Source organism: Vulpes lagopus, chromosome 7 (genome assembly GCF_018345385.1).
Source record: "Vulpes lagopus strain Blue_001 chromosome 7, ASM1834538v1, whole genome shotgun sequence".
Classification (NCBI taxonomy): Eukaryota; Metazoa; Chordata; class Mammalia; order Carnivora; family Canidae; genus Vulpes; species Vulpes lagopus.
In genome coordinates, this window is record NC_054830.1 from 77,335,729 (window position 1) to 77,363,305 (window position 27,577).

Genomic DNA, 27,577 nt, shown 5'->3' on the forward strand with positions numbered 1-27,577 from the left:
TGAAATGATAACTGTCTCCTGAGCTGTGATCCTGCCTGGTAACCAGTGGCACCACTCACTCATCAACACTTCCACCTGCCAGGGCTGCTACAGGAGCTGCTGTTCAGATGAGGGAGGACCATCTTTTCTGTTCTGTCCCTGGCCCCCTACCTGGGCTACCTGGGACAGTACAGGCTGCATTTAGAGGGAGGAAAGAGTCTGTCTCTGCCACCCACTGCCCATGCTCACCTGAAGGGGCCTCAACAACATTTATGACAACTCTCTTCCTTCTGTAAAATGAGAAGCATGGCCACCAGTCCTTTTCAGTCCTGACTGCACATTTCAATCAAATGGGAGCTTTTGAAAACTCCAAAAAGCAATCTAAGCCAAGCCAGTTGAAACCACCTCCCCAGAGCTAGAACTGAGCATCAGGAGTTTCTAAGACTTTCCCAGATGATGCTAATATACAGCCAGGGTGGAAGGCGTCTGATCCAGATCATGGCTACTCAGAGTGTGGGCTGGACCAGCAGCATATTCTCAGAGCACCTGGGTGGCTCACTTGGTTGAGTGTTGGACTCCTGATCTCAGCTCAGGTCTTAGTCTCAGGGATGTAAACTTGGGCCCCATCTTGGAGTCCACGCTGGGCGTGAAGACTACTTTATTTTTTGTTTTGAGATTTTATTTATTTATTTGAGAGCAGAAGAGCACAAGAGCTGAGGGGAGGGGCAGAGGGAGAAGAGACTCCCCACTGAGCAGGGAGCCCAATGTGGGGGCTCAATCCTAGGACCCTGAGATCATGACCTGAGCTGAAGGCAGATGTCTAACTGACTGAACCACCCAGGCGCCCCTTGTGGAACCTAGTTTAAAAAAACAAACAAAAAAAAAACAAACATGCAGATTCTCAAGCACCTCCTCAAGCTCCACTGTCCTAGGTGGAGCCCAGGATCCTGCCTCCTCTCACCAGCCCTCCCTCATCCACGCTGGTACAAGCCAAAGTTTAAGGCACCAAGGAACCAAGTGACTTCTAGGGCCCCTCCTGTGCTGTGGCTGTGGTTAGAATTGCTCAGCCATTTATTTTTTTTTTTTCTGCCATTTATGACAACTCCACCCTGGCTTTGAAGAATCACAATGTTGATTCCTTTGTGTCAATATATGATTCATCCATATTGTCATGTGTAATAAAGAACCAGCCCTTATTTTCCATTACTCATGGTGATTGCTGAGCAAGAACACTCCCAATTGTCTGGCAACAATTGACAAAACATGTCAAGGAAGACTTGGGGAGTTCAGTTATCTGAGAGCTCCACGGAGGGCGGGGCTGTGGTGTGGCCACACCTGCTGCACTGCCAGAGCAAGGCAACTGGTTCCACCCCTGGGCCGCTGGGCCAACAGAACTCAAGCTGGTGGTGGGCCAGGCACCCCCCAGGCCGGGCTTGTCTGAGAAGCTGCCAAAGACTTTGTACAAGATTTGGTCTCCTGTTGGTCACCTAGTACAAAAGAGGAACACACCATTCCAGGGAGAGAAACTTTTTGCTCTAGTTTTGCTTTCTAGTTATTCCAGAACAGGTTTGCAGGGCTGCCGCCAAGCATCCTTTTTCAATAAATAAGAAGAGGTTAAAGGTATAGAAGAGAAATTTATATCTTATATGGATCAAAAGCTCAGGTCCAGGAACCAGATTGTCTTAAAAGGGTTGCAGCAATTACAAGTCAAAACTGGGAGTGACTTCTTCATGATTCCAACCCTTTCTATAGCCAAGGTTGGTTTTCATTGTTGTTGTTGTTTTTTATTGGTTTCTTTTTAAAGTTTAGATTTTTTTTTTTTTTTAAGGATGGGCTCTCTCATTTTTTTACTGCACGTTTACTGGATTCACATAAGTTTGTAAATGCAATATACACTTGTTTTCATAGTCTTTTTATCCTTCTCTTTCTTCCCTGGCTCCCGCCTCCTCCTCCCTCCCACCCATGATGGCATGCCCTCCCCAAACACACATACACAAAACTTCACCCCAGATGGCCACATTTTTAAAAGACATTAAAGGAAAAGAAGCCTATTAAAGGACATATTGACATGTGGTGACTTAATGCTTCCAAATCTGGTATTTTATGACATGTTACTGTTTTTTTCTAAGGCTCAATCATAAAATCTTGAATTGGAAGACTTACTACAGTCTTTATTCTGCCTCTTAAGAGGACCAAATTGAGACATTGAGACAAAAGCAGTAACTCAGAGATGAGATCTTTTGTTCCAGGGGTAGATGTGGGGTTTTTTATGAGGACAAAGAAAGTTCACTACAGGGGTGCCTGGTTGGCTCAGTCAGTAGAGCATGCAACTCTGGATCTCAGGGTTGTGAGTTCAAGTCCCACGTTGGTTGTAGGGAATATTTAAAATATTTTTTTAATTTAAAAAAAAGTGAGTTCACTACACACGTGACTTGGTACTCTTGCAGACAATAACATGGGGACATCATCTCAGATCTTCATATGGGCTCAGCTCCAGCAAAATGCCAAGAGAGGGCTTTTAGCAGCTTCACCAGAGAGCACCAGTCGTCTGAGTGATATGCATTGCACAACTTCAGAGGACACCATTCACTTTGTTACTCCCCCTGGAATGGCATCCCCAGAACTAGGCAATGAGTGGGTCCTAGCAGAAGGACAATCTGAATCAGTCAAAATATCTGAAGTCTCTTGAAGAAATAAAGAAGTGCTGTTTTCTGCAAATCAGGAGTCAGACAACTTTTTCTGTAAAAAGCCAGATAGTACACATGAGCTTTGCTGGCTATAGAGTTGCTGTTGTAACCACTAAACTCTGCTGTTGGAAAATGAAAGCAGCCATAGACAAACACATACGTGAATGGGTATGGCTGTGTTCCAGTAAAACTTTATTTACAAAAACAAGCAGTGGGCCAAATCCCAAGTTTGCTGATCCCTACTCTAGACAACAATGGAAAGTGACCTTTAATAATAATAGCTGACAGCTGTTGAACAGTTATAATAAGCCAGACTTTGGTAACCTAATATAGTTTATGTGATTATTGGCCCCATTTTGTAGATGAGGAAACTGGCTCAGAGGGGTTAAGAAACTTACCCGAGGCCACACAGCTCATTGTAAGAGTCACACTGAGATCTGATTCCAGAACCTGTGCTTAATCATTATTACTATATGCCTTTACACCCACTGAGAATAAAGCACTCGTAACCTCTTGGCTTGAGAGAGAAAACTCAGTGTGATAGCATCAGTGTGCCCTGACATAATCAGTGTTGAGCATGTTCAAGGTCACTGCCTCCTGGAAGGTAGACTGTGGGAACAGCCATAGACCTTTTGTCTCAGGGGATCTAGAGGTGCTGGCACTTGCTGGTGGGGAGGGAGAGAGGACTAAGAGGCTGAAGCCAGCAATTCCACCTCCAGATATTTATGGTACCGGCATCCTCCTGACCATCACGGTAGTCACTGCTCTGAATCCAGCCTCCTCCCTGCTCACCAGGACACCTGCACCAGCTCCTATCTGGCCTCCTGTTGCAGGCTCCCTGCCTGGAGTCTACCCTTCCATGCTGCAGAGAGCTCCGCATCACTCCTCTGCTTAATGATGCTTACTCCCTCAGCGGCCCCAGGTAGGGGCCCCATTCCAATGTCATGCAGGCTTCCTCCCTCCACCTAATCCCTTCTCCAGCCACCCGCACCCACCCCACTCACACAAAGCCTCTCACAGAAAGACTAGGTGTTTCAGACAAAAGAACCAGCACCTGCAAAGGTCCAGAGGGCAAACATCACAACTCAGCCAGAGACTCAGGCGTGGTTAAGTATTAACAATGTGAGTTTGGGGAGTAGTCAAGCTAAACTTGGGGAAACCCTTGAATGCCAAGAAAAAGAGCTTGGCTGGATTTATACCCCCAGGTGATGGAGAGTCACAGGAGAATCCTGAACCAGGGGTAACATGATGCCATCAGTCCCATGACCCAGCCCTCAGCTCTTCCAGCTACAGTGGCCTCTAGCAGCTCCTCTGAGAAGCCACCTCCTCTCCTCTCGGCACCCTCTTGTAACCTTCCGTGACAAGTCTGTCTCTCCTCCCAACCCTATGGGCCCCTGGAGAGCAGCACCAGGGTTTGTCTTTCTCTGTTTGAGCCCCAGCCATGTGCCCATGCTGTGCCTGAACTTGGAAGGTCCTTCTCCCACCTTCCTGCTGGCACCCTCCTCCCCTGACATCAGCACTGAGCCCGAGCAGCTTCTTCCCAGTGATCACAGGCAAGCCCTGCACAGGGAGCATGTCGCAGCCAGGTTCTGGTTCCAAGTGGAGGCAGGGACCAACATCTCTCCTCGCTGTGCACCAGTGCCTTGTCCAGAGGCTGGCTCTCTGACCTTCCTGGGGAATGAATGAATGAGCCTCAGGAAGAGGCCGGGAGAAGGCGGCACAGCCTCCTGCCCAGGGTGCAGATTCCTCCCCTCCTCACCTGACAGCCTCCAAACTTTCCAGGGCATGTGCCTTCCTCTCCCTGTCCTTGCTACAAGGCTGAGGGGCGTTCACTGGAGGTTATGGCCACATTCATTGCCTTCGGAGCCCCAATGACAGTTGCAACATCACATTTACTTGTGCGATCATTTGGTTTGTGTCTCTCCTCCCTTCTAGACAGTGAATTCTGTGCGATTGGGTTTTGCTCATCACTCTACCCTTAGTACCTGTCTGAGGCCTGGCATAGAAGAAGTGCTCCATAAGCACTGGTTGGTGGTTGATGGCCTAAGAAAACGTGCCCTGGGTCCCCACTCTGGAGGGAGGCCCCTGCTAGCCTGTCCTCCTTGTCCTAAGCTCCTCGGGCATGTCTTCCTTTGGTTCCACTTTCTCAAGGTTAGCAGGGAGCTGCCCAGCTCCTCAGAGAGCCAAGGTTAAGCAGGATTTCTGCAGAGCACCAGTGGTTCATGAGATGCTCTTGGAAAATCTCAAAGAGGGACCTTTGCGAGTGCCTAGACCCCAGGTGAAGCAGTTTTGGTGGATTTGATCTCTTTGACAGGAACTCAACAATACTTCCCTGTTTTTTTACAATTTGGCAACAGAGGGACCTCCTGAATCTCTATTTCTCCTTTTAAAATGACTTTAATTGTTAAAAGCCAGACCTAGTGATATTTCTTAAGCTTCTGCCTCAGTTTTGTGTGTTTTTCTATAGTCTCTTCCAGAACAACTTCATCACATTAGCTTTGAGGGGAGGGGCACATAACTGTACAGAGAGTGAAATACAGGTTTTCTTGGGTGCTGGCAGCATTTGTCGTCAGGCCAGTCCCTGTCAAACAAATGTAAAGTGGAGTGGGAGTTTCACAGTGTAATGAAGACATCCCAGGCTGCAAAGAGGGTGGAAACTATTATCTTTTATGGCTGTATTCCAGTAAAACTTTATTTATGAACACAGGAACTTGAACTTCATATCATTTTCACATACCAAAAGATGCTCTTTTTATTTTTCCCCAACCTTTTTTTTTTTTTCAGAAAACTCTGCTTCTATTTATTTTTGTATGAAGTTCGATTTGCCAACATAACTAACACCCAGTGCTCATCCTGTCAAGTGCCCCCCTCAGTGCCTGTCACCCAGTCACCCCATCCCCCCACCCATCTCCCCTTCCACTACCCCTTGTTCGTTTCCCAGAGTTAGGAGCCTCTCATGTTTTGTCACCCTCTCTAATTTTTCCCACTCAGTTTCCCTCCTTTCCCTTATAAGAAATAGTGAAAGGGATTATATATGAGGGTGGAAATTATATTCCTTTTTTTTTATATATTCTTTCACCTCAATTTGATCCATCGAACTTTTAAGTGCCTACTGCATGCCAGCCCCTGCAAGGTACTGAGGATGCACAAAAAAATTAAATCGGCCTCCCTTCTGTCAGGGGCTCCCTGGTTTCTGAGGAGGACAGACATAAAACAATGTAGCACCAACTATAGCATCTGGTTGGTGCTCTAAGTGTCCGAGGGTGAGGACTTTGGAGAAAGGAAGAGCTTAGTTCCCATCTGGACTTCATCTCTTACTAGCCGTATTACATTGACCAAGTTACTTAGCACCTCACAAACCTCAGTTTCATTATCCATAAAATGGGAATAATAAGAGGCTCCTGGGTGGCTCAATGGCTTGAGCATCCAACTCTTGGTTTCGACTCAGGTCACGATCTCAGGGTCATGAGATGGAGCCCCATGTTGGGCCCCATGCTCAGCATGGAATCTAGTTGAGATCCTCTCCTCCTGCCCTCCACACCCTCACTCCCACTCTCTCTCTGTCTGTCTAAAATAAAGAAATTGGAGTGGCTGGGTGGCTCAGCTGGTTCAGTGTCTGGCTTCAGCTCAGATCATGATCCCGGAGTCCCAGGATCGGGCCCTGCATTGGGGTCCCCACTCAGTTGGGAGTCTGCTTCCCCCTCTCCCTCACTCTGCTCATGCTCTCTCTCTTGCTCACTTGCTCACTCAAATAAATAAATAAAATCTTTTTAAAAAATTAAATAAACAAATCTTTTCTTAAAAATGAGAATAATAATAGTATCTACCTTTATAAAAGATAATGTATGTAACCTATTAATCAACCTAGAGCCAGACACAGAGTAAGTGTTCACTGAATATTAGCGATTCTTTCCTTATTGTTACTATTACTACTTCTTCTGTTAAGTACGGGAACGAAGTGCTATGGGAGCAATTAATTCTGCTGTGGGAGTTAGAGGGGACTTCATGGAGGACATGACAATGGATCTGGGTCTTTAAAGGTTATTAGGAGTTTGCCAGCCAGACAGAAGAGGGTGTTTCAGACAACAGAACTGGCACCTGCAAAAGTCTGGGGGTGGGAGTCGGGGGTGAGAATCACAGCAGGTCCAGAAACTAGGAGTCTTCCAACCTAAGTGCACATGGTGGGGGCAGGGACGGGGAGGGTGTGGGCGAGCCAAGCTTATGAAAGGCCTTGAATGCCAAGCAAAGGAGTTTGGCTGGATTTATCCTGCGGGTGATGGAGAGTCTGGAGAGGTTCTGAAACCCCTGAGCCGGCCCGTCAGCTGCTTTCGGGAACCTGTGTCACGTCTGTTACCTTCTGCCCCTGCCCTCTCTGCAGATCATCAAGGACCAGAAACTGCTGGTGATTGTCGGGGGCATGCTGCTGATCGACTTGTGCATCCTCATTTGCTGGCAGGCTGTCGATCCCCTGAGGAGGACGGTGGAGAGGTACAGCATGGAGGTAAGCGCCGACACCGGCAGGAGAGGGTCTGCGGGGACACTGCTCCCAGGCCCTCCGGGACGGGGAGGCAGCATGTCGCCCTGACAGCCCCAGGGGTGCTGCTTAAGAAGAAATCACGGTAGTCGCAGGGGAATCTTCACAGCTCCACATGGGCCCACATTCCCCATCAGAAACTCCTCAGTCAGTTCTGTTTCCTTCCATTTTGAGACGTGTTTCAGAAAAGCCAAATAGAAAGTCTTCACTCCTGGGGAAAACACAGTGGAAGAATTGTCTAGTGATATTAATAAATGCAGAAATAAGAAATGTTGGGCCATTTACATGAGTATATTCTCTGCACATTGTGGAAGCCACCATTTATGTGATCCGTCGGTGCAGAAATTACACTGCATTTCAACCTCCTCTAAAGCAAGCTCCCCAAGGAGCCTACTCCGGGGTGAACATAGTTCTGTTCCTTCTCGTTACTATGTGGTTTTCGAAGTGATAAGTTCTGTTAAAATAAAGAACCTCACACAAAGGCATATAATTTAATAGTCTTGCATTGACCCTTGCCCTTTACTCACATTGGTCTTTCCAGGATGCTCCAGATTAGGGAAGGTCAGGATCCTTTGGAAATTGTGGTTTTGTTAACTTGCCTCCTGGGGGGGGGGGGGGGCGGGGGGAGGGCTGGGCTTGAACGGGGTGTGCCGCGCATCATGGTTTCCATAAGGCATAGCGAATTCTACTGAGAGAACCCGAGTCTGCATTATTAGAGAAATCTCTTTTGTGGAATGTAGTGTGGATTCTTAAACGAACGTGGAAATGATCATTTTACGCACTGGAAACAGAGGTTTTTACCCTCCTGGACGAGAAGGTTTTCTAGCAAATAAGATGCCCATCTGCATTTGCAGGGGAGCAGATAGAGGGTTTACTCAGCCCAGTGAGAAGTGGCAAAGCCAAAACCATGACAGAGAATCCTGTTTTCTGCCGGCACAGATGTAGGAGACAGCTTTAGGGCCGGTGCCTCTGTCTCACGGCCTTCAGCCTCACTTTGGAAGGAAGCAGGACTCCAGACAGGCACAGCCAGGACTGCCGAGGAGGAGGAGGGCCCAGACGCGGGCTGTACCCATGGGCCAAGGGGGCAGAAGGTCACTGGGACAGACAGGCTGTTTCCAGAGGGGAGGCGACACCTGGTCACCACTCATGGTGCACAGTTGGCAAAGGAACAGTCCTGCCCCCCACTCCATCCTGGGGAGTTCCCATCCATTGCCAGGAGTTGGAAATCCAGACAGGATGTCAAGAGGAGAAAGAACTGTCATGGCCAACCAGGCCTCTGGGCTACGGAGAGCCAGGGGGCTGCTAATCACAAGCCCTGAGGCCAATAACGTTAGCAGCAACGACGGCGATAGCTCGCTCCCTGTGTTAACTCGCTGAATCCTCCCAATAACTCTGGCACAGGTGCTCCCCTTAACCCCATTTTAATGCTGAGGAAACAGACCCCCAAAGAGATTATTTAACTTACGGGAGGCTACCTAGCAGGTTCGTGGCAACACCACTACCCTAGCCTGCCTTTCAACACACAGATGGCACTTTGCCATTCTTAGGGGCTCCCGCGGACCTTGGCGGTGGGCACAGGTCCTTGAAGGGGGCGAGGCAGGGAAGTGCTTTCACATTGTGCAGACGAGGGCTCCGACTGGAGCGGGCCAGACTGGGCCGGGATGTCCGGGAGGGGGAGAGCGAGTCAGGCAGAGCGGCCTGAAGACCTGGAGCCGGGCGCGGGGACCGAGGCCAGACCACCTCGCTGGCTGGAAGCCTGGTAGCCGTGGGTGGCTGGGGAGGCGGGCGTGCTGCCTCCACCCGAGGTTAAGGTGGAGGCCGGGCCCACAGCGGGGTCCCCCCCATGCTCTGCCTGTGACCCGGAGGGAGAGGCCGCAGGGCTGGCGTCGGCCTGAGTCAGCAGACTCCAGAAATGGATCCGGGCAGCCTGTCCCCCTGGACCCCGTAAAGGAGATCCACCTCGTGCAGTCTGATTACTGGCAGTGACAGTTTGCTGTCGCCGACCTTACCTTTCTTCCTTCCTTTCTAAAATAAGTGCAGAGGCTCTCGGTGGCGCTGAGCAGAGAACCCCACCTATTTACCACCTTCCAGGGCAATGGGTCTCAAACGTTGGAGCCGCAGGGTGCCACGGAGATGCCTCCCTGCATAGATGAGGAAACTGAGTCCGGGGAGGGCACGTTCCTGCCCAGGGGCATCCAGACTTTCCAAGGTGGGGCCTGGAGAACAGCCAGCTCCCTGGCTCTTGGCCCAGATACTCCGTCTCGGTTTCCCCCCAGGTCTCTGCTGAGATTTCTCTCTGAACCTTTTCTGGCCCGCTCCTCTTTTTCTCGTCTTATTTTAGGGCTGCCCTGTCATTCTGTTGCCATGGTAGCAGAACCCTTTGATTTGTCGACCCGCAGCCCTGTCGGCTTATTGTCTTTTTTCCACCAAACAGCACCAAGCAGTCAGTTGATTTCTCAGACCCTCCTCTGTCAGACGCAGCATGGTGGCTGAACAGCGTGCCCAGGGGATGGGGTGTCCTAAATTGTCCTTCAAGGGGCTGTTTTTTCCAGGAACCCCAATGAGAGAGAAGTCTCTGCTTGGGGGAGAAGTGATCAAAGATCTCTGTGGTCTGTCCCCAACTACCCTTCCCGACCTTAGATGCCTCTGGTTCCTCTGGTCAGTCCACTCTGGACACTCTGAACACCTCAGGATTCCTGTCATAGGCCTTGCTCAGTGTTACAGTTTCAAGCCTTTGCCCATGCTATTCCCCCTTCTAGAACGTTCTCTGGCAAGTAAATGGAACTTCAGTTCCAGGCCCCTGTGTTATCTCTACAGGGATGTGTCCTTGGATTGCCTGGCTCCTCCACAGTTAAGCTCCTGTTCTTCCCCACTCCTGTGCCTAGTTTCCTGATATTCCTCTGTCAGGACACTTAGCAAGCTATTCAGATCTGCTGTGTGCATTCCCGCCCCTGCCCTCCATAGACCGCCAGCCTCTCCAGGACAGAGCCGTGTCACAGAGACCACACACACCCCGCCCAGCACTCCTGCACACATCTTCCCCTGGCGAGATAGAGGTAAGCACAGTAGCCATGGCTACCCATAGCCATGGTGCCCATAAGCTAGTTGGGGTCAGATAGTAAACACAAAGACAAAGAATCATGAGCTCTTTAGATCACATAGATTCTGATAGTGGTTAGAAGTAAATAGGATGAAGAGTTAGCGAATAACGGGAAGGACCCATGGAGGAGAATTTCCCAGTGAAAGTGTGTGCAAGTGTCCAGAGAATACAAATCTGGTTCTGGAGTCCTCCTGGAGATATCACAGCTCTGCACCCTTATTCATTTCCATGCAATAAATATTTATATAGCACTTGCTATGTGCTGGTACTATTCTAAATGTATGATACGTATCATTTTTTAAATGTATGTCTTTGTTGCTTAGTCTTTGTTGCTTAGAACAGTTTTTGGTTTATAGAAAAAATTAATGGAAAACACATATATCCTCCACCCCACACCCCACACTTTCTTCTATTATTAGCATCTTGCGTTGTGTAGTGTATCTGTTACAATTGATGAACCAATACTGGTTTATTATTATTTACTAAAGTCCATAATTTATGGTCAGGCAGGATTTACTCTTTGTGTTGCACATTCTGTATGTTTTGCCGAGTGCAAAAGTCACATATCCACCATTACACTGTCCTAAAGAAGGGTTTCACTGTCCTTAATGCCCTCAGTGTTTGGTCAACTCCTGGCAACCACTGATCGTTTTATTGTCACCATAGCTTTGCCTTTTCCAGAATGTCGTGCAGTTGGAACTATATGCTAGGTAGCCTTTTCAGACTGGTTTCTCCCACTTAGTCATACCCATTTAAGGTTCCTTCATGTCTTTTTGTGGCATGATCACACATCACTTTTTATCACTGAGTAATATTCCATTGTACAGATGTACCAGTTTATCTACTTGCCCATCAAAGGACATCTTGGTTGCTTCCAGGTTTTGGCTATTATGAATGCTGTAAGCATTTTTGTGTAGGTTTTGTGTGGACATAAGTGTTCAACTCATTTTCAACCTAGGAACATGATCACTGGATCATATGCTGAGTCTACGTTTAGCTTTGTAAGAAACTGCCAAACTGTCCTGCAAAATGGCTGTACCATTTTGCAGTCCCATCAGCAACGAATGAGAATTTCTGTTGTTCTACATCCTTGCCAGTATTTGATGTTATCTGTGTTTGGGATTTTAGCTATTCTAATAGGTATGAAGTGATATCCCATTATTGTTTTAATTCCCGTTTCCTTAATGATGTGTGATGTGGCGAATCTTTTCTTGTGCTTTTTGCCATCTGCAAATCTTCTTTAGTGGTATCTGTTGATGTCTTTTACTCACTTTTTAATTAGATTGTCTTCTTATTGTTGAGTTTAAAAGTTCTTTGCATATTTTGGATGCAAGTTTTTTATCAGATATATTTTGTGAATCTTTGCTCTCAGACTGTATCTTGTTTTTTCATTCTTTTAACATTATCTTTTGCAAAACACAAATTATTTATTTTAATAAAGTCCAATCTATTTTTTCTTCCATTAAGCATGTTTTCGGTGCCACATCTAAACACTCTTTGCCAGGGACACCTGGGTGGCTCAGCGGTTGAGCATCTGCCTTTGGCTCAGGGTGTGATCCTAGGGTCCAGAGATCAAGTCCCACATGGGACTTCCTGTGAGGAGCCTGCTTCTCCCTCTGCCTATGTCCCTGCCTCTCTCTCTCTATGCCTTTCAGGAGTAAATAAAATAAAATCTTTAAAAAAATAAAATAAGCACTCATTGCCAAACCCAAGGTCACCTAGATTTTCTCTTGTTATCTTTCAGAAGTTTTATAGCTTTGCATTTACCTTCAGGTCTATGGTCCATTTTGAGTTAATTTTTGTAAAAAGATACAAGGTCATTTTCTAGAATCATTTTTATGCATGTGAACATCTCGTTGTTCCAGCACCATTTATCAAAAATACTATTCTTTCTCCATTGCCTTTGTGTGTTTGTCATAGATCAGTTGACTGTATTTATATGGTTCTATTTCTGGACTCTCTATTCTGTTCCATTCATCTATTTATGTGTTCTTTTGCCAATACCACATTGTTCTGATTACTATAGGTTTATATTAAGTCTGGAAGTCAAATAGTGTCCACTTTCCAACTTTATTCTTCTACAGTATTGTATTTGCTATTCTCAGTCTTTTGCTTCTCCATGTAAACTTTAGAATCAGTTTATTAATATTCACAAAGTGACTTGCTGGGATTTTGTTGGGGATTGTGTTGAATCTATAGACCAAGTTGAGAAGAATGGTTATCTTAACAATATTGACTCTTCCTATCCATGAACATGGAATGTTCATTTGTTTAGATCTTCTCTGATTTCCTTCACCAGAGTTTTGTAGATTTCCTCATAGAGATCTTATAAATATTTTTGCTAGATACATACCTAAGTATTTTATTTTGCTTTTGGTGAAATGCAAATGGTGTTGGTTTTCTAATTTCAAATTCCAGTTGCTCATTTTTGGCAAATAGGAAAGCAACTGACCTTTGTATACTAACCTATATCCTACAACCTTGCTATATAATTGCTTATTAGTTCCAGGAGGGGTTTTTGTTGACTCTTTGGAACTTTCTACCTAGATAGTCATGTCAACTGCAAACAGACAATTTTATTTCTTCCTTCCCAATCTGTATACCTTTTATTTTCTTTTTTGTCTAATATTTGTATTAGCTAGGGGTCTAAGTACAATATTGAATAGGAATGGTGAGAAGGGGACGCTCTTATTCCCAATATTAGAGGGTAGCACCTAGTTTCTCACTATATTAATGATGTTAGTATATTATTTTTCTCTTAATGTGTGTAATAGTTATGTTGGCCAAAGGCAAGGGTGTTTTGGGGAAGGCGACAGGAAAGACAAATGAAGATGTGGGCAGAGTGTGGTCATTAGAGACACTATGTGCTAAACAGAGGAGTTTAAACTTCAAAATTAAAGACATTTAATCAGGGGAGTGACATGATCAGATTTGCCCTGGCTGCAGGGTGAGAACAGATGGAGGGGCAAGGCTGGGGGCCCAGAGATGGCTCAGAGATGGTTTTTGCTATAATCTAGGCAGGAGCTGATGGTGACCTAAAGCAGGGCAGTTGCAGTGGGAACAGAGAGAAGTTGGTGGCTTTGAGAGAGATTAGGGAAGTGGCTATGACAAGACTTGATAATTGATTGACTCTAAGGGGTGGGGCAGGGAGACAGCAAGGCAATGCCCAGATCTCTGGGTGGTGAATGGCAGACCCGTTAACTGAGGCCAGGTGCAGAAGAAGGATCAGTTTGGGGAGGGAATGTGAGGGTCTCACTTCTGGGTAAAGGGGCTCAAAAGATTGGATACAGAGTCCTAGAGCACAAGGGATAGAGATGGAGGTGTGAGGCAGTTAACACATTGAGGATGGGATCACACATTAAGGTGTGATCACCCAGGGAGTGGTGGGTACAGTAAGAAGTGAAGATGTCCTGACAGGAGCCTAAGCAACCACAAAGCAGTGACGGGAACAGAAGCCTGGGAAGAGAATTTTGAGGTGGTGGTCAGGAAGGAAGGAGGTATCCAGGGGAGAGAGCTGTCCACACCTGGGGAATGGGAGAGAGAGCTGCCACACTCACGGGGCATTTGAGGGAGGGAGAGCTCTCTGAGACAAATGCCACAGACCAAGGTGAGAACTGACAGTGCTCCCGCATTGCATCTCAGCCCTCCCTTCGTCTGCTTTACAGAGTCTGATGGGAAGATTGGCCACTTCTGCATTTCAGATAGAGCAGATGTGGGCAAATCTGCCAAATATGCCAGAAGGGGTTTTTTAACTATGATTTCTGTTCTTGAGAAAAAGGGAAGACACTCGTTTTTGAATACTACTCTACTAGCAGTGATGGTGAGTAGGTGTTATATACACTGGTCTGGAGTCTGGGGAGACATGTAAGCCTGAGATGGGAACTTGGATGTGGTCAACACATAGATGGCATTGAAAGCCTTGGATAGGGCACCAAGATGGTGCTTGGATGAACAGGGGGCATTAGATGGAGAAGAGAAGGGGACCAAGGACAGACTCTCAACCACTCCAGTGTCCGGACATCAGGAAGGTAAGAGAAAAAGCAGTAAAGAACCTAGAAGGAGAAGCCACCAAGATAGGAAGAAAACCAGATGAGTTTGGTGTCTAGGAAACCAAGTAAAAAAAAGTGTTTCAGGAAGGAAGTTTTGATCAAGTGTGTCAAATGCTGCTTTTAGATCAAGTAAGATGAAAACCAAGAATTGACACTGTGTATGTGTATTCATACACACACACCCATATGGGGCTTTTTTCTTTTAAGAAAAATAATTTGAGATAATTTCCCTCCAAACTAAAAGTAGTATATGCCAGTGGTATGAAGATAGCCTATGAATCTAGGTAGAAAGGTTGGGTTTTTTCTCCCAAGCCTTCTTCCTTCTACACCAGGCCACCTCTTACACTTCCACTTGACCACTCTGAAATGGTTTTGAAGTGAAGAGAAAATGGCGGATAGCACTAAAAGTTGCTGTAAGTTGAACACCCCACAGAGCCACAGGGCAGCCACAGAGACAGCATCCTGAGACCACCTGCCCTCCCTAAAGACATCCCTCATCTGCTCCCAGGCAGGTTACAACAAGAGATGGAATTGTGTGCAGTCCAGTCACCCATGGGAGCCATGCGTGTGGAATTTATTTATGGAAATGGTGAAAGGCTGTCTGCACAGGCTGCAAGCAGCCTACATCAAGAATCCCCAGCACTCTGGGTTCTATGGCTTTCTGGCCATTTGGGCAGAAATCATTAAGGGCAGTCTGGAACAGAAGGGTATTTCAAACTTCCCTCCACATTCCATGCTTCTGCCATCCTTTTTTGCGGAGGCAAACCGGGGCTTTCAAAGTCATAGACTACACTTGGCTTTGAAACTGGTGGCTTATTCCAGTATGTTTCTATGGAAACAGATATTGGAAGAGGCAAATACATAGAGTTTTAAATAATTTTAACTCTCATCTTCTACCTCCCTCCACAGTTGCTCTGCAAAAAAAAAATCCAATCACAAAGCAGATACTTTCTGGAAACATCTGGTATCCTTATAAAGCATGTCCAAGTTCCATCTCACACTATTTATTTTGAAATAAAGAGATATCAGAATGGCCAGGGTGAGCATAGTGCTAAGGATCACTCTGCTCTGTGGATTGTTCATAGGTAGCCTAGTGGTCCAAAGCTTTGAGGCAAAGGGTCACATTCCCAGTGAATGACCATCACTGCCAACCCTGGATAGCCCTGGGCGGTGAGACTGGTCTTTGTCATCCATAGTCTTCCATGGGGTCCTGAATGGTTGGGCTGGGGCCCTGGCCAGATGCAGACCAACTCCAGGCAGGGTAGTGGGACCCCACGGGGACCTCTGGCAGAGTCTGCTAGCTGAGAGCTGCCCCAGTTAGCCTCACTACTCCCCGGAGACAGCCATACCATCTGAGCTTCTGGCCAGTTCATTCTCCTGTTTAAAATCCTCCCTGTCAGCCAGAGGATGAAACCCATGTTCCTCAGCAGGCCCAAGGTCCTTGATGTTCTGACTTTGTTTGCCTCCCCGTGTCTGAACCCCTCCTCACTCCTTGAGCTCAGCAACCCTGAATGACTGGCATTCCTCTGAAACATCACGCTCCCTCTTCCCACACACCTTTGTACGTGTTGTCCTCTCTATCCGTAACACCCTCCTGACCACCCCAAGATGCCATCTTCATGCAAAAATTTCCTATTTGACCTTCAAGAGGCAGCTCTGAAGCATCTTATCCAGGAGCCTTTGGAACACGCAGACTGGCCTTAGATGCACCTGCCTAGATGCTTGCCCCTGATTCTCATCACGACACTGGTAACTGACTATCTGTGCACCTGGCCCCCCAAGTCCGTGACCTCCTCGGAGGGCAAGGCCATCTGTGTGTCCCCCGTACCTACTCAGTGGCAGGGCCTGGCTCAAAGTAAGTGCTCGGTAAATATTTATTGAATAAATTGTTTCCTCCACCTGGAACTCCCTCCCCATGCCTCCATATGTCCAAATTCAACCCATATGTCTGGGCCCATTAAGCCGGCTTCTCCAAGAAATGTCTCTGCCGAGTTGCAATTTAATTTAATATTACACCCTCACCTTTTATCAAGGGCCCACTTCTGAGGCTAAAGCTGCCAATTGAAGAATGATTCAGCATCTCCTCTAAAGGACTAGTGTTCATTTTGTGACTTAGTACCCCTGAGATGAAGATCCACAGGCTAGATCCTCATGGAATTGAGTGCCAGGAAATGGGTTGTGATCTCCCTGTGAACTTGTATCTGCGTCCTTCCTTCAATCAGGCAGTCATTACTGAATAAGCCACTCTGTTTTCTATTTAACCTTGGCTGCCAGAAAGTAGGAGCCAAATCCAACACTCTGGCTGCAATAACCATCTTATCTCAGGTTCCTGGAGGATTATCTTGCTTTCTGATCGTTTGTCTTTATTTTTAACTGTCCTGTTGTGTTTGGGCTTTTATTATGTGCTGCCTTAGGCCCTTTGGGAGAGCAAGCAAGGTGTAAATTCCAGATTAAGTTATTAAAATGAGAATGCAGGGCAAGATTTAATTGGAATAATATGCCAGAGAGACATTTAAGGATGTCCGCAGATACTCGCCTTCTGGCACGGGTCCCAGCTCAGCCCCGCCTGCAGTCAGCACTGTGGGCCCCATGTGTGGACAGACGGGCTCTGCTGGCCACAGCCACATTTCTGGAACATCTTGTATCATCAGAAGGCATCTTAGATATGTGAGAGATTACAGTTTATTTCATCTTCCTTGTTGGCTTCGCTTTTGCCTTTGGGAGGCACTCAGGTTCCAGAGGCCCCTTCAGGACACAAAGCCAAAGACACAGAGCCACCGCATCAGAGCACCACCCTGAGGCTAGAAATTCCCTGGTCCCTACCTGACCAGGAGCTTTCCAGAGGATGATCTGTTTACTAGAAATTCTCAAGTACCTGGAACAGAATGGCTGGAGAATTGGCTGTGATACTGGCATCTTCTGATCACTGTGTGTCTTGGTTAAACCATTTCAGTTCTTGAGCAAAACGAGCCTTTAGATTTTGGTGACTTTTCCCCCAACCCCACACATCCATGTCAGCAGAAATATAGGCTGTTGCACCCAGAGAGACCTTCCCTCTTTTTGGTGGGGAGAATTCCAAACAACCTACTCTTCATAAATTATGTGCCATTGGGGTGCTCCTTCAGCATTTATGGAGGGGGGCCCACTGTATGCTGTGCTCAGGCTCCCTTATGGACCACACAGGCTGGTGGGCAACATTAGACACACACACACACACACACACACACAGACTGGGTTGTCATCACCAACTCTACCTTTCCTCTGGCACAGGCTTCCAAATTCTTGGTTTAAAGTTTAAGTTATAGTGCTGAGCTACTGGGCTTCCTTTTCTAAAGTATGAGCCAGGATTGAGTGTGGATTTAATGCCCCTCCGAGGATGAGAAAGTAAGAGAGAACATGTATTAGTCAGGGTGTGCTAGGTTTTACTGTGGTAAGAAAAAAAAAAAAGAACACAAAAACTCTGGACTGAAAATAATAAAGATTCTTTACTCCTCAGAGTACTTGTCCATCCAGAGACAACTACAGCTTCCCCCATGATGTCCTAACTCCAGGACACAGCTGGTGGGGCAGTTTCTGTGGTAAAAGGAAAGAGTACATGGTAAAGCATGCGTTGACTTTTAAAACCTCCACTTCCAAGTGTCACGTGGCACTTTCACACAAATTTAACTGGGAAGAACATGTGAACAGCCCATGCCTGAGTTCAATGGGGCAGGGAGGAACAGTCCTACTATGTGCCCAGAAGGAGAGAGAGAAGCATGTATTGATATACAGGGTTCTCTATATATAGTATATGGACTATAGTACATTCTATATGAATGAGTATAGTACATTCCATCCAACTCCCTATTGCTGTCACAGATCCTACCCCATCCTAGAATTGAGTGCTGTAAGGACACGGAGGGAGAGAGTTGTCTTTTATTCACTGCTGTATCCCCAGGACCTGGAAAAGTGCCCAGCACGTAGTACACACTCAATAAATAATATTAACTGAATAATTGAATGAACCCAGCCTTAGAGCAACTGTATCAGTACATCAGTGGGCTGTCTCTGAGAGGTTTTGTGCTAACCCGCAGACTCCACTGCCAAATCCTTTCCCAGTCCACCACTCTGGCCACCTCCACTGCTACCCCTGAGGTCCAAAGCACCATCACGCTCAGTATCTGGCCTCCCAGAAGGGGGCGCTATGAGGCAAAGCCACAGTGGACACAGTGCACAAGAGGTGTGATTAAGTGAAGAACCATTATCCAGGAAGAAACCGAGTTGTTGTTTATTGTTGTTATCACAAGTTTCTAAGCGGGTTCCCTGCTCCCACTCATCGTCACTGCCAAGTTATTCTCCACTCAGCAAAGAGATTCATTTTTGATGGTTTATTTTGAGATACAATTCAGATGCCATAAAATTCAGTTTTAAAATGTATGCCATGGTGGCTTTTAACACATTCAGAAGACTGTGCGAACATCCCCACTATCTAGTTCCAGAACTATCTCATCATCTCCAGAATCAACCCGTTTCTTTGGCCCATCACCCCAGATTTTGCCTTCCTTCCAGCCCCTGACCACCAATGACCTACCTTATACTTCATGGATTTGCCTACTGTGGACATGTCACATCGGTGGGATCATACAACATGTGGCCTTTTGGGTCTGGCTGCTTTCACTTAGCATGTTTTTCAGGTTCCTCCATGTCATAGCATGTGTCAGTACTTCACTCCTTTTACGGCTGAATAGTACTCCCTTATATGCCACATTTTGTTTGTTAATGGAACATTTACCAGTTAATGGGTATTTGGGTTATTCCCACCTTTTGGCTATTATGAATATTGCTGCTGGGAGCATTCATGTACAAGTTTTTGTGTAAACTTGTTCTCAATTATCTTGGGTACCCACACATACACAAGTAGAATTGCTAGGTCATATAAAATCCTGTTTAACATTTTTAGGAACATGGTGGCTGCACCATTTACATTCCCACTAGGGGTGTATGAGGGTTTCAATGTCTCCACATTGTTGCCAAAAATTTTATTTATCTGCCCTTTTGGTTATAACCATCCTGTTGGGTGTGAAGTGGTAACTCATTGTGGTCCTGAAGAGAATTATTTTCAAATAACTAATGATGGTGAGCATTTTTTCACGTGCACATTGGCCATTCGTACATCTTCTTTGGAGAAATAACTATTCAAGTCCTTTGCCCATGTTTGATTATTTGTCTTTTTGTTGTTGATTTGTAGGTGTTCTTTATGTATTCTGGATACTACTAGATCCTCATCAATATATGATTTGTGAATATTTTCTCCCATTCTGTGGGTTGTCATTTCTCAGTACTGTCCTACATTTAGGCATTCATTCTGTGTTCAGTTAACTTTTTATATGGTGTGAGGTCAGAGTACAAATTATTTCTTTTGCATGTGGATATCTAATTGTCCAAGGACAATTTGTTGAAAAGGATATTCTTTCCCCCATGGAATAGTCAGTCCTCTAACCCCTATACAAAATCAGTTCACCATTGATGTATGGTTTATTTCTGGATGCTCAGTTTTTATTCCATCAATCTACATGTCTATCTTGATGCCAACACTACACTATCTTGATTATTATCACTTCTTCATTATTCTTTTTCAAGACTGCTTTGGCTATTCAGGGTCTCCTAATTCCATTAGAATTATAGGATCAGTTTTTCCACATTTGCAAAAAAGACCATTAGGATTTTCATAAGGGTTGCATTGAATTTGTAGATCGATTCGGGAAATATTGACATGTTATTAACTAATTAACAAACCAGGGATGCCTGGGTGGCTCAGCGGTTAGGCATCTGCCTTTGGCTCGAAACGTGATTCTGGGATTCCAGGATCGAGTCCCACATCCGGCCACTGCATGGAGCCTGCTTCTCCTTCCTCTGCCTATATCTCTGCCTGTCTCTGTGTCTCTCATGAACAAATAAATAAATTCTTAAAAAAACTAATTAACAAACCATACATGGCCACCAACATTCTATCTCCCCTCAACCTGTTTTTCCATCACATTATTTGTCCTTCACTCTCTCCTCCACTAGAATGTGAGCTCCATGAAATCAGGCCCTTGCCTGTCTTGCTCAGTGCTCTATCCCCAAAGCCTAGCATAGGGCCTTGCAGCCACATAGTAGGTACCTTATATATGTTGGTTGAATGGACACATGAATGATGAGCAAAGGAGGAATGCATGCATGAATGAATGCATGTGTGAATGAGCACATCTCCCTGGCATGCCTCTTTTCAGCTTTGGCAACCTCTTGATGGGGATGCAGTTACTCAGCAGCTGGGTTAAATTATTGGGTAAATATGTTGATGCTGACAAGAAAAATAAATCATATTTTAAAGGTGGAGGAGGAAGGTTTTTCAGTGTTTTAAAGACAGGCTGCATTTGTGGTTTTCAGTCCTGGTTGCATCACCCAGAAAAGATCTTTTTAAAAATACTGGTGCTAGCCTCTCACCAAGCTCTAGGAAGGGCCCAGGGCTGCACTATGAATGCCAGAGTTAGATATAGATTCAGGACAATAAATTATAGGCCGAAAAGGTAAGAGAAGAAAAACCGGAATCCAGAAGACCTAAAGTCCAGATGGTCTCCTACCAACCCTTACCCTGCCCCCACCCCCACCCCACCCCCGCCCCCAAGCCAGCAGATGCGATGGTGACAAAGGACAAGCCGACTCAGAGAGAGGGCCACCTGGGGAGGCTCCCATGTGTGAACCCCACAGCTAAATGAGCTCCAGTCTCATGATTTTCTAAAAACCCTTCATCATCATTTAAGCCAGTGTTTCCCTCGTGGAAGAGAGAGAGCAAGGAAAAGGAAGAAGGAAAAGCTACATGTTTTCCGTTTCTGCCATATTTTTCATTGCAGTTGACAGGCAGGTGGGTAAGTTCCAGATCAAAACTTTAGGCCAGGTTAAATAAAAAAAGCGTGGCCTGCAGTTGCAGGAAGCCCCCAGCCACAGAAACCAACAGGAAGGCAAAGGGCATGGGGACCTCAGTGTCTGGGCACCCAGCACTCACAGTGGCCCTGAAATGGAACCATCGGCCACTTGGTGTGTGTTTGTTAATTTTGGCCAGTGTTTGGCTTGACATTTCTCTCTAAATTAGCAACAGTAGATTAAACTTCAAATGCTGAGTCATTTTGACCTTGACACAGGATGGGACACTTAACATGACCCAAAGATGCTCGGTTCAGTGCAGAGGACACACTGACACAAACTCTGGGCCCCTCCCAAGAGCTCAGAGGACAGCAGCATACTCTCAGGCCCAGCCTGCCCACTGGCCTGCCCTTCTGTGGACTGGGGCCCTGACCCCAGGTCTGTCCCACTTGGGCACAAGGCACTCCACAGTTGGCAAACATGTACCATAATGACAACAGTGCCTCACATCTCCATAGCGTGGCCCAGCTCACAACACACCTGGACATCCCTACTTTCAAGATGGGGAAACCAAGCCTGGAGAGGTGAACTGACCAGGCTGAGACAGACCTTGCTACATTCTGGAATTGTCCTCAGCCTGAGCCATGTGGTGTCAGAGGGCGTGGGATCTCTTCTGCCAGAATGAGGCTGTTGATCTCTTGATCTTCCTGCTTTTTCTTTTTTTTTTTTTTCACATCCATCCTGTGTTTTACTTGTTTTGTTTTAGGGAAATATTTTCTTCATTGACGCTTTTGAAATTATTAGCATCCATTGTGCTTAGTTGTTCTCTTATAAATGTTTAAATGTCCTTTACATCTGTGAATTGTTTCATGAGCATGGAGCGCTTCTGAGCAGATGTTCAAACCCAACAGAGTGAGATCTGGGAGCATTGTCTCCCAGTCCAGCCTCAGTAGCAGTGTGCTCCCCCTTCATGCAGGATTCCAGCTAAGCTGTGTTGTCTTGGTAATAACAATAGCACCAACAGTAACACCAGCAGCTCTTGGGGAGTGCATACTATGTGCTAGGCGCTGTTTCACATGCTTTACTCCGCCAGCCCTTTAATCCTCACAACAAGCCCATGCAGCACTTACCATTATATTCAGACAAGGAAACCAAAGCACAGAGGGGTTAAGTGACTAACCCAGAGTCACACAGCAGGTGCGTGCATAGCAGATGGACTCTGGAATTAGGCTTAGCTTCAAATCCCAGCTGAGCCTCCTACTGTGTGAAGTTACCTAAGTGTAGTGGGTGGAACTGTGACCCCCAAAAGATACATCAACATTCCCACTCCCAGAATCTATGAATGTAACTGTATTTAGAAAAAGGGTCTTTGCAGATGTAATTAAAGATCTTAAGATGCAATCGTCCTGGATCACCTAGGTTGGCCCTAAATCCAGTGGCAAGTGCCCTTATAAGAAACAGAAGAGGACAGACACAGAGAGAAGGCCGTGGGAAGGGGAAGGCAGAGGCTGGAGCAATGTGGTCACAAGCCAGGGAACCGCAGCCACCGGAAGCTAGAAGCCACACAGGATTCTCCCCCGGAACCTTCAGAGGGGTGAGCCCTGCCGACACCTTGCTTTCAGACTCCTGGCTTCCAGAACAGTGCAAGAATAAATCTCTATTGTTCTAGGGCACCCAGTTTATGGAAATGTGTTACAGGAAGCCTGGGGAACTAATATGTATAGTGAGTGGCAACTTCTGAGGGCCAACTTCTGAGGGCCTTCTTCCTAATATTCTTTCTTCCTAATATTAATAGTACCTAGGGCTTTAGGGAGGATTAGAAGAGCCAGTTCCTGCAGAGGCCTTACCCTGTGCCCAGCACATCAAGAGTCCTCGATGAAGGTTAGCTATTACATGGAGCCGTATTTGTTACCTGGCCATTGGCCACCCTGCCCCAGGGCCCCCTGAGAACTAGTCCTAGATCTTGCCATTGCCCTATGTCTGGCTCCTTATCACTGGGCCCCCTGAGCCCAGACCAGCATGTTCCTGGCTCAGGAGCCTCAGAGGAATCGAATCTGACACCCAAACCCAGACTGCAGAGCCTGCTCCTCTGAGCCATCGTCACCAGAGCTGCCAGAGCGAGACGATGAACATCCACTCATGGCGTTTTAATATTTCACCCAAGAAGTCATTTTCTTACATGAGTCAGACACAGAAGGCTCAGAGAATTAAATCAGAAAGGTAACTCTGGGCCAGAGTGATTTCTGCCAACGGGTGTGGAGGATTTTCCTGTGTCCATTCGGCTCTTTCTTTCTTATCTGTGTCTTACAGCAGACGGGAAGCCAGCTGACGAGAGATTGCATGTTCATACCAATTATTAAAAATATATGGCAGCCTTCTGGAAGTGCATTCACATGCCAAGGAAATGGAATGCATTCACAACCCAGGCTCTTGCACTGTGGGCTTTGGAGGAATGGTGAGGTAGCCATAGATGCTACAATCCAAGGTTCTGATCCATATTTGGCCATCTCCTAGCTGTGTGACCTTGGGTGAGTGACTCACCCTCTCTGAACCCCAGTGCCTACTAGGAAAAATCCATGCCTCCCTCACAGGTTTACGAAGAGCATTAAGTGGTCTACCACGTTCAAGTGCCTAACACTGAACCTGACCCATTAAAGAAGTTCGATCATTGCGACTTTTGTTCTCACTCTTGACTGAACTTCCTGACTCCATAAGGAAAGTAACACAACTGCCCTGCCAGCCTCCCAGGGAGATCCTGAGGAGCAGTGCTGTGTGGGGTAGACTAATACATTCCGGTGCACTCCTACCAAAGTCTACTCACTTAATCCTTGCAGTCACCCTGAGCAAAGAGAGTTATGTGCTCGTTTTGCAGGTGAGCATCTAGAGGTGCATGGAGTCAGGTGACAGGCTCTGGACCATACAGATAGAAAGTGGGGCCCAGAGACATGAAGCCAGGCCTGCTGCTCCCCAAAGCCATACTCCCTCCATGCTCCATGCTGATTCTCACATGAGACCATGGATGAGAAATTGCTTCAGAAGTAGCAGAGCTCCACCCCAGGGTGAGGCCTATACTGTTGTTGTCTCCAGCATTGGTCTGTCATTGGACATCTAACTGCTCTCTGATCCACGTTTTCTGCCCTCACTTCCCCCTTCTAGGCATAAACTCCTTGGATCAGTCTCATTTGACCCACTGCATGGTAGTCTATGAACTTGAGCACATGTGGTCAGAACGCATCCATGCGTGCACATTCCTCCTGCCCCATGCCTTCTCACACACCCACACCGCATGCCCCACCCACACACTTTCATGCCCACATCCAGGAGGCCCTCAGCACAACCTAACTCTGTTATGAAGAAGCCCTAGTGACGTTCAGCTGCACCAGGAGGCTGCAGAGAGACAGGAGCCATTCATTCATTTGCCAAAACCTCATTTGCTGGGCCCATCTGCGTGTCAGAGGCTGGGGCCACAGCAATGGGTGAGGCACAACCGCTGGTCTCAGGACTCCCCCAGTCCCAGGGGGACAGAAATGTTCATTGACCATGTCAGTATAGGTGAAAGTGCTAGAATAGTTCAGCTCCCCGCCCTATGGGATCACAAAGGAGGTGGCTATTCATCCTGCCTTGAGGAATATTTCTCAAAAAAAGGACAGAGAGAGGACTTCTCCCCCACCCCCAAGTCTTGAAAGAACAAGTAGGATTTGGATAGTTAAGGCAAATGGGAGCTGTGTGAAAGTCTGGCATTTCCTCAAAAATTAAACAGTGTTACTATGTGACCCAGCAAATCCACTCCTGGGTATACACGAGAAATGAAAATGTGTTCACTAATAAAGCAGGAAGAAAAAAGTGGAAACAACCCAAACATCCGTCAGTGGATGCACGAAAGGTGGTCTATCCTGGTAATAGAATATTATTCAGCCATAAAAAGGAGTGAAGTTCAAATACACACTGCAACATGGATGAACCAGGAAAGCATTATGTTCAGGGATTGAAGCCAGACACTATAAGCCACATATTGTATGATTCTGTCCATATGAAATGTCCAGAAGAGGCAAATCCACAGAGAAAGGAAGAAGATTAGGGGCTGGGAGAGCGAGGATAGGGAGTGACTATGAGGTCCTTTCTGGAATGATGAATGTGATTTGAAATTAGATAGTCGCAATTGTTGAACAACATTGTACATATACTAAAAAACCACTGATTATACATGTGAAAACAATTAAGATGATGAATTTTGCCATGTGAATTTTATCTCAGTTTTTAAAAAAGATAAGTAAAGGTAGACAGGGGCTACACCAGGTGAAGAGCATTCCAAAGCAAGGGTAGGAAGAGTGGGAAATGCTTTTGGGGAACAGCAAGTTTTGATCCAACTGGAGCATAATACATTGTATTTTTCTACTGTTGCTTCACAGCTTTAGAAGACTAAGTGATTGTCAGCCCTAATCCCTACAGTAGCCATTAGGATATTTTCAACTGCAAGTAACTTAAGTTGGAATGTACAGTACAGGCAACCTACTGGCAATTTGGAAAGGTCCAGAAGTAATGTGGACTTCAGGCCCAGTTTGATCAGGGATCTATTCCATTTCTCCATTATTCTTTTGTCCCTGCCTTCCTCTATGTATGAAATATGTCATCACACTAGCTTCCCACATGTTATGGAGATATGAAAAGAAAGATGCATTACATTTAGAAAAATCTTAGAAATTTTGGACCAAATAGAATTTTAGCTGAGCTTTATTTTTTTTTAAGATTTTATTTATTTTTTCATGAGAGACACAGAGAAAGAGGCAGAGACATAGGCGGAGGGAGAAGCAGGCTCCCTTCAGGGAGCCCGATGCGGGACTTGATCCCAAGACCCTGGGATCATGCCCTGAGCCAAAGGCAGACACTTAACCACTGAGCCACCTAGGTGCCCTTAGCAAGTTTTGCCCTGGGCAAAACCTCAAGGAGTAGATATTAGAAGCAATGGCATTCCTGGTAGATGAAAATCCTTGAGCAGGAAAGTATATGCTATGTCTGGGGAAGAGTTCAAGAATCAATTAAATCTGGCTGTTTTTTAGTAGAAAGAAGGTAAGGGGCTGGAGGGAGATTAGACTTTAACCTAAGAGATAATTGGGAACCATTAAAGAAATTTTAGCAGTGGACCAACGTGATAAGCTCTTTATCAAAGTTCACTCCAGTTATCAGATTATATTTTGGCATTATTATTACTTTTCTTAGATATGATAATATTGTTATTGTGTAGGACAAGGAACACATTCATAGTGAAGTGCTGTGGAGTCTGAAATGTACTTTCAAATGGTCTGGGGAGTGGAAGTGTGTGTGTATGTGTGTGTGTGTACAGAGAGAGAGAAAACGAGAAAGAAAACTCATCAGGAAGCTTTTGGGGGGTATAATGCAGCAGGTGTAATAGTAGTAACAGCTGGTCCTGAAGAGCCCTTCCCAGGGGCCAGGCACTGGTCTAGGGGTTTTCCACATCAGTCCATTTAAACTTCAATCCCATGAGTTAGGTATCCTGTTCATGCCCATTTCACAGGCGGCAACAATGAGGTTAAATCGCTGCTGCAAGCTCCCATCATTTGCAAATAGCAGGCAGACTGGCACTCAGGCAGTCTGGCCCCAGGGCTGGCTGGCATCTTGAACCACCTCATATTAGTCTCTCATCCTAGACTAATGCACTTCCTCATATTCTCAGTGACTGGCTGGCTGACGGATGATTGATCTGTTTATCTTGCCAGAGAGAGAGTCAACAGCAAATTTTGGCCGCAGCCTCATTGGTATTTTTGCAGCGAATCAAGACCTATTTATTACTCATAGAGTATTTTGGGGGTCTGTGGTAAAAAAGAGATGCAAAACTGAATTTCACTTCTCTGCTACACTGCTCATTCTTTTTTAATAACGCTCTCTTATCAGCCTCCTGGCAGCTTTTGCGTTTCCTGTGCATGTTAATTTCTTTATTATTAACGTTGGTCTCTTTGGTTCAGCCCAGCATATCTTGGTGCTTTTTGTTTCCAGCGCGCACTCATTTTGCCTTGTTCATTGGCAGACGTGGGCCCAGTTCCTGTTTCTAAAAGGGATTCTTTGAGCCTCGGTAAACACGTGGCTTTCAATGAGTCCTGCCATCCTCATTCCCATTTCCATCTCGGCCACGACACGAATAGGGTGTTCTTAATGTTACCTCAAATACAGGCCGTCTTGTATCAGGTTTCTGACATTCTTCCTCCACCATTGTCTTCTCTCTGGGTCGCAGCTCAGAGAACCCCACAGCCCAGCCCCGAGTGAAATGATAAACAATAAGATGTCCAGGGATTGAGCCCTGGTGTAGAAGGAGATGGGGGTTTGTGAGATG

The 27,577-nt window shown here is 46.2% G+C and overlaps 1 protein-coding gene across 1 annotated transcript in view; it reads left to right on the forward strand.

Moving 5' to 3' along the window:
• Window positions 1-27,577, forward strand: part of GABBR2 (gamma-aminobutyric acid type B receptor subunit 2) — a 348,859-nt gene that overhangs the window by 286,217 nt on the left and 35,065 nt on the right. Inside the window, exon 13 of the mRNA XM_041763142.1 lies at window positions 7,045-7,167. Within this exon, the coding sequence (XP_041619076.1) occupies window positions 7,045-7,167 (123 nt within the window). The remainder of the gene's footprint in view (window positions 1-7,044; window positions 7,168-27,577) is intronic.